At 37.6% G+C, this 6,738-nt stretch overlaps 1 protein-coding gene across 2 annotated transcripts; it reads left to right on the top strand.

Moving 5' to 3' along the window:
- Nucleotides 1–1,273: 1,273 nt before the first annotated feature.
- On the top strand, nucleotides 1,274–6,155 carry LOC102622043 (disease resistance protein RUN1-like). Of its 2 annotated transcripts, XM_052437299.1 has the most exons (6): nucleotides 1,286–1,967; nucleotides 2,107–3,199; nucleotides 3,356–3,667; nucleotides 3,757–4,923; nucleotides 5,006–5,673; nucleotides 5,778–6,155. In XM_052437299.1, the coding sequence occupies exons 1-6, from the start codon at nucleotides 1,468–1,470 to the stop codon at nucleotides 5,827–5,829; spliced, it is 3,792 nt and encodes a 1,263-aa protein (XP_052293259.1). In that variant the 5' UTR covers nucleotides 1,286–1,467; the 3' UTR covers nucleotides 5,830–6,155. The 2 variants fall into 2 exon arrangements, with proteins under 2 accessions (XP_052293260.1, XP_052293259.1); XM_052437300.1 differs by lacking the exon at nucleotides 5,778–6,155 and having other exon boundaries at nucleotides 1,274–1,967; nucleotides 5,032–5,200.
- Nucleotides 6,156–6,738: the final 583 nt, after the last annotated feature.

Genomic DNA, 6,738 nt, shown 5'->3' with positions numbered 1-6,738 from the left:
AAGACAAACTGTCAGTTCTGCAACGATGTGTGATCAAATATCAGCCGTCGATGCTGGATGTAGAAAAATACTTCATCTCTGCTTATAGTACTATAAATGTCAATGAACAATAGAGAAAGTTTTATGCTGGGGAAAAGTTAGTTCTTTCTGTGTGCTTGAGTCATTTTCTTAGCTCACAGCTATAAGCGTATCTAGTTTACATTTTTATCTGGAAAGCATTTCATTCAAGGCTTTTTCTTATTATCCTTAATCTCTGCTAAAGAAACCCCCCTCCAGATCAAGAACATGAACATAGTTGAAAGACTCAAGACATTGCAAAACAGATTAAACCAGAACAATCGACAAAACAGAATTTGTGATGACTCAGTCACCTGATATGACGTAATCCCATCCCACAAACAAGTCAATTTCTCTACTGATTTTTTAATGCAAGGCACAAAAATTGTTTTTAATACCACTGAGTACAAACTTGAAGAAAAAACCCCTCACCAATTGTCTCTCTCCAGAAAATGGTGTAACCACCAGCCCAACCGAAGCTCTTTGTCGCTTCCCGTCAAAAATAACGGCTTGACAGCCTTGCTTGTGACCTCAGTCAATTTAAGTGATGCACGTGGGAACTTAGGTGATGAAACTGGAAACTAACAACAGCAAGAACGCTACGTTTTAAGGCTGCTTCTGATTCATGGTCTGGTCTTGCAAATGCAAGATCTATCCAATAAGGGATTGATGTTGAAAATATATAAATTGATTTGGTTCTACATCTACATCTGAGAAACCGTGTTGTTCATAACAGAGGTGCACCTACAAAGTTGTACATCAATCATACAATTTATTCTGTGGCTGTGAGATAATAAAATAATTAACACGTGTTTGTTTGTAGTAATGCACATCTTTTAACATACGAACTTTTTAAGTATAAACATGAGATTAGGACTTATCACAAGATTTAAGATCTGTCTCATGGGTTCACCTTAATCTCCATGCCTTATTGGGAAAATTTGATGTCTGAAGGATATTTTCAGTCTTCTCCAAATTGTTAAGGGGACCAAAAGAGAAAAAAAAAATAATTAAAGGATTTCAACTTCAATTTTTCTAAATATTTATTCTTTAGCAAGGTTGCAAGGGCTTAAATTTTAATTAAAGGAAGTTGCATTATTCTTGGTGCATCTTCAACATCTAATTTTATAATAAATTGCTTTTATAGTTTCTAGATGTTCGGCCACAGAAAGTCAGAGCTGCTAGATTGAAGGATCCTCCTTAAACTAAAAAGTAATCATAATGAGTTTCCAAGAAAGCTCCAAGAAGTCACAGGAAACCTTCTGGAACCGAGACAGAAAGTCAACAATATGTTTAAAAAAAATAAAAAATAAAAACAAGTTCAGAAAAGAAAGCTCCATGCACTTGCACTTGCACAGCTGCATATTTATTGCACTCTGTTTCTGTCCCAAAGAGTAGAAAACTTCCGTTATGGCTTCATCTTCTTCCACCTCTTCTTCTCGTCTAACTTCTCATAGCAATTATGATGTCTTCCTCAGTTTCAGAGGGGAGGATACCCGCGATAACTTTACTAGCCATCTTCATGCTGCTTTGTATCGAAAGAAAATTAAAGCCTTCATTGATGATGAACAACTTAAGAGAGGAGACGAGATTTCGCCTGCCCTTTTGAGAGCAATCGAAGCATCAAAGATTTCAGTTATCATTTTCTCGAAGGACTACGCTTCTTCGAAATGGTGCTTGGATGAACTTGTCAAGGTTCTTGAATGCCGTAAAATGAATGGCCAAATGGTTGTGCCAGTTTTTTACCATGTAGATCCATCTGATGTGCGGAAGCAAACCGGAAGTTTCAGGGATGCCTTCTCTAAGCATGAGAAACAACAGCTCAAGAAGACGCCAGAAAAGGTTCAGAAGTGGAGGCATGCGTTGACAGAAGCATCCAATCTCTCGGGATGGGCTTCCAAGGAAATCAGGTAGCCTTTATTTACCCTTTAGTATCTAAGATTAATAAGAAATTGGAAATATGAAGGAACTGTTGATGTTTCTGTTTATTTTCTCTGTTTTGAACTTGGTCCAATTTGAGTCATTGCTCTTCATATTTGCACTTGCTAGGTCTGAGGCACACCTGCTAGATGTAGTTGTTAAAGATATTTTGAAGAAAGTAGAAAACATTACAGCCTCTACCTACCCCAATGGCCTAGTTGGATTAAATTCACAAATTGAGAAAATTAAATCATTGTTATGCCTCGGACGTTTGGATTTCAAAATTGTAGGAATTTGGGGTATGGGCGGTATAGGTAAAACAACCATTGCTGGCGTTATTTTCAACCAAATTTCTAAGGAATTTGAAAGCAAGTGCTTCTTGGCGAATGTGAGGGAAGAATCAGAGAAAGGAGGTGGATTGTTACATCTACGAGACCAAGTTCTTTCTGAAGTATTTGAAGAAAATCTCAGAATAAGAACTCCCAATCTTCCTGAATATGTTCGCGAAAGGCTCCGACGGACAAAGGTGCTTATAGTTCTTGATGATGTTAATAAAGTTGGTCAGTTGGAATATTTAATTGGGGGGCTTGAACGATTTGGTCCGGGGAGTCGAATCATTGTAACCACTAGAGATAGACGAGTTCTTGATAATTTTGGAGTTGGTAATATATATAAGGTTAATGGATTGAAATATCGTGAAGCTCTCGAGCTCTTCTGTAATTGTGCCTTTAAAGAAAACCATTGCCCTGAAGATCTCTTGGTGCACTCAAAGCGTATACTGGATTATGCCAATGGCAATCCATTAGCAGTGAGAGTGTTGGGTTCTTTCCTTCGTCAGAAGAGCAAGCTAGATTGGGAAAGTGCACTGGATAACTTAAAACGGATTTCCGACCCTGATATCTACGATGTGCTGAAAATCAGTTATAATGAAATAAAGGCGGAAGAAAAGAGTTTGTTTCTAGACATTGCATGTTTTTTCAATGGGCAGGATAAAGATTCTGTGTTAAAGATGATAGGCGATTCAAGTTTTGCGCATTATGGATTGAATGTCCTCGTTGATAAGTCGCTTGTGACAGTATCACGTGGCAATCAGCTGCAAATGCACGATTTATTGCAGGAAATGGGACGAGAAATTGTTCGTCAAGAATCCATTGAGCAGCCAGGGAAGCGTAGTCGGTTGTGGTATTATGAGGATGTTTATAATGTATTGAAAAAAACTAAGGTGAGAATTTACTTAGCTTTTGTGGCCACGGTTATATGTCAAACCAACAATATGCACCAATAATTTTTCTCTTTGCTTAAGGAGCTTCTCTATAGATTTTAATAAATATTTTTTTGTGGACGTTATGCTAATTCAGTTTTTGCTTTTGTTGATAAGGGAACTGATGCAATTGAAGGCATATTCCTTGATTTGTCCAAAATAAAAGTCTTACATCTAGGTCCTAGAGCCTTTGCAAATATGTCAAATCTCAGATTGCTTAAACTTTATATGCCCGAGCATGATGGTATTCCAATTATGAGCTCTAAAGTGTATCTCGACCAAGGTCTCGAATATCTTCCTGAAGAATTGAGATATCTCCATTGGTATGAATATCCTTTAAAATCATTGCCATCAGATTTCGAACCTGAGAACCTTGTTGCACTCAACTTGCCTTATAGTAAAGTCAAGCAAATCTGGGACGGAAAAAAGGTAAATAGTATTACACTATTACTAATATCAAAATGTTTATTCAGTAATCTAAGTCATTTTACTAATTGTTTTTATTCTTTTTTCTACAGGATGCTTCTAAGCTGAATTATATTGACCTCCATCACTCTAATAAGCTCATTAGGATCCCAGAACCATCAGAAATCCCAAATCTTGAGAAAATAAATCTTTGGAATTGTACAAAATTCGCTTACATTTCTCAATACATCCAAAATTTCTCCAACCTTGGTACCTTGTGTCTAAGTGGCTGTGAAAGTCTTAGATGCTTCCCAAGCAACATTCATTTTGCATCTCCTATAAAGATTGATTTCTCCTTTTGTGTTAATCTCTCAGAGTTTCCGCAGATTTTAGGAAATATAAAAGAGCTAAATTTACGTAAGACAGCTATAGGGGAAGTTCCCTTGTCAATCGAGAGACTAACTAGTCTTGAAGGGTTAGATGTGAGTCATTGCACAAGGCTGAAGAGACTTTCAACTAGCATTTGTAAATTGAAATCTCTTTGTAGGCTTGAGCTTCAGCACTGCCCAGAGCTTGAGAGTTTCCCAGAGATCTTGGAGGAAATGGAATGCTTAGAATATATAAATTTAAGCTGGACACCGATTAAAGAGCTGCCATCTTCAATTGAACGCCTTGGAAGGCTTACAGCTTTAGTGGTGTGGAATTGCTCTAAGCTTGATAGTTTGCCAGAGTCTTTTGGTAATTTAAAATCTTTGAAGGACCTCAATGCAATCGGATCAGCCATTAGTCAACTACCATCCTCCGCAGCAGATTTAAATGAATTTAAATCAGTTGCATTTTCAGGATGCAAAAATTTGGTATTACCTCTATTATTACCAGTTCTATCTTCTGTAAGATCTCTAGATTTAAGAGACTGTGGTATAACGGAAATCCCTAAAGAAGTTGGCTCTCTATCATCCATGGAAGTGTTAGATCTAAGTGGAAACAAATTTGAGAGCTTACCTGCAAGTGTCAAGCAACTTTCACAGCTGAAGTGTCTTTACTTGAGAAATTGCAATATGCTTCAATCAATACCAGAGCTTCCACTGCGTCTAGAAAGATTAGATGCAAGGAATTGCAAGCGGCTTCGATCTTTGCCAGAGCTTCCATCATGTCTGCTCAGAGTACATCTGTTTAGCAATTGCCTGAAACTTAATAATAGAGCACGCAACAAAATTTTGAGAGATTTACAACTAAGGGTTTGGCAAACAGCTGTATCTCAGAGACCATACTATGACATGGTACGCATTTGTTTTTCTCTTGCTTAGGCTTTGCTCTTTGTCTTCTCTATTACATTAGGAGTCATGATTTTGACATTTACAGGAATTTTTTACACCACTTGAAAGCAGCATCATTGTACCTGGAAATAAAATTCCAGAGTGGTTCATCAACCAACGTTCAGGATCTTCGATAACTATTCAACTGCCACAGCGTTGTAATAAAGACTTCGTAGGATTTGCTCTTTGTGCTGTTATTGTCTTTGAGAAAGATCCTGAAGCCAGTAGCGCCCAATATTTCCAAGTCGTGTGTAGATACCGTTTGGAAAAAAAACTTGTTAATCACGATTGCTGGTTGGTTATGTACGATACTGTTGACTCAGATCATCTAATGCTTGGATTCGATCCCTGTTGGAGTATTGGGCTTCCTGATGGCGACCACCATACTGCTGTCAAATTGGAGTTCGCCCTTTACTATCTTGACCATGATGGCTCTCGTCTGGAGGTTGACCATAAAAGCAAACGTTACAAGTTGAAGTGTTGTGGGGTGACTCCAGTATATGCAAATCCCGTCCGGACCAAACCCAAAACTCCCAAATTTGCTGCCACTAGTGAAGTGGACTGCACCAGATTTACGAAATTTGATAAGGCCTGCACGGGTGGAACTTTTGGAAGCGTTGGCCGATACGATGAAAAGCAACTGGAATCAAGTAGTATGAGAATTTGCAGAGACCAAATCAACGTTCCTTCTTTCCTCATATCCTATTTTCTTCTGTAAGTCCGACACTCTAATTAATTTCTATCTCATTATTTTCTTATGCGTTTATCTCAATCATGTGTGTTTGTGTTTTACACTTACCGAAAGCTTTGTGATTCAGATTTGCATTTCTTCTGTTCATTTCGAGTCTTAAACCACAATGGAAATTGTGATTTGGTCACTGAATCACTGAAGCAGTAATCGTGAAGGTCAGCTTTGTATCACCTCTAAAGCGAAAAAGGCAAGGACATGAGTTTCAGAAATGACTTTTCCTCATAAGTCGGTGCCATTCAGATCCAAACTGCATGTTTTTTCTCGGGGCAATATTCAGATCCAAACTTTTCGGTGGCTACGTGTAGTATCTCATGTTTGCGTGGCTACTCGTAACAATCTCATAATTTTGAAGAAAGAATAATATTAGTTAGTTTTATACTATCAATGTCTTTTACAAATGAGCACGAGGATAGTAATTAATAAATAAATAATGTGTTTTTTTTCTTCTACTTTGACTTTGAAGCTTCAAGCTATTTAAAGATGGGTGAGGCCATTAATTTGTACCCTAAGATATACTTTGGACATCTTATTTTAATGAAAATTTATACTTAAAATACAATGTTCATTAATTGAAGATTCACATGGGTGTGGTCTGGGTAGAGAACTGAGCCAGCATTAAGTCTGAACTTGGCAAGCTACGAATATGTGAATACAAATTAATACCTAGAGTATTTGCTTAACTTGCAGAAGAAGCAAAGGCGACTCTTCCTCTGGATATCATTGTTGACATATTTGCAAAACTGCCAACCAAGTCTTTATGCAGATTCAAATGTTTATCGGAGTCATTCATGGCTTTGATAACCAATACTTGGTTTCTCAAAGTTGCACCGAGCTCAAAACCAACAAAGAAAAACACTGGTTCTTGCTGGTATTCACAACGGTTTAGTAAGAAACTCTCTTCTCTGCATAGACCTGGACAGCAAAACTATTATGGCCGATCGGCTTATTAATTTCCCAATTGGAAAAGGCTCTTGTGATTCTGTTTGGATCTACTGTTCTTGTAATGGTTTGTTGTGCTTATCCATTGA

Source organism: Citrus sinensis, chromosome 3 (genome assembly GCF_022201045.2).
Source record: "Citrus sinensis cultivar Valencia sweet orange chromosome 3, DVS_A1.0, whole genome shotgun sequence".
Taxonomy (NCBI): Eukaryota; Viridiplantae; Streptophyta; class Magnoliopsida; order Sapindales; family Rutaceae; genus Citrus; species Citrus sinensis.
This window is presented reverse-complemented; position numbering and strand designations above follow the sequence as displayed.

What these genes read in the sequence shown, in the direction of transcription:
- LOC102622043 (XM_052437299.1), top strand. Translation starts at nt 1,468, where the DNA reads ATGGCTTCATCTTCTTCCACCTCTTCTTCTCGTCTAACTTCTCATAGC. An exon ending in TGGGCTTCCAAGGAAATCAG is followed by an intron (nt 1,968 to 2,106) that starts GTAGCCTTTATT and finishes TGCACTTGCTAG; the next exon opens with GTCTGAGGCACACCTGCTAG. An exon ending in ATGTATTGAAAAAAACTAAG is followed by an intron (nt 3,200 to 3,355) that starts GTGAGAATTTAC and finishes TTTGTTGATAAG; the next exon opens with GGAACTGATGCAATTGAAGG.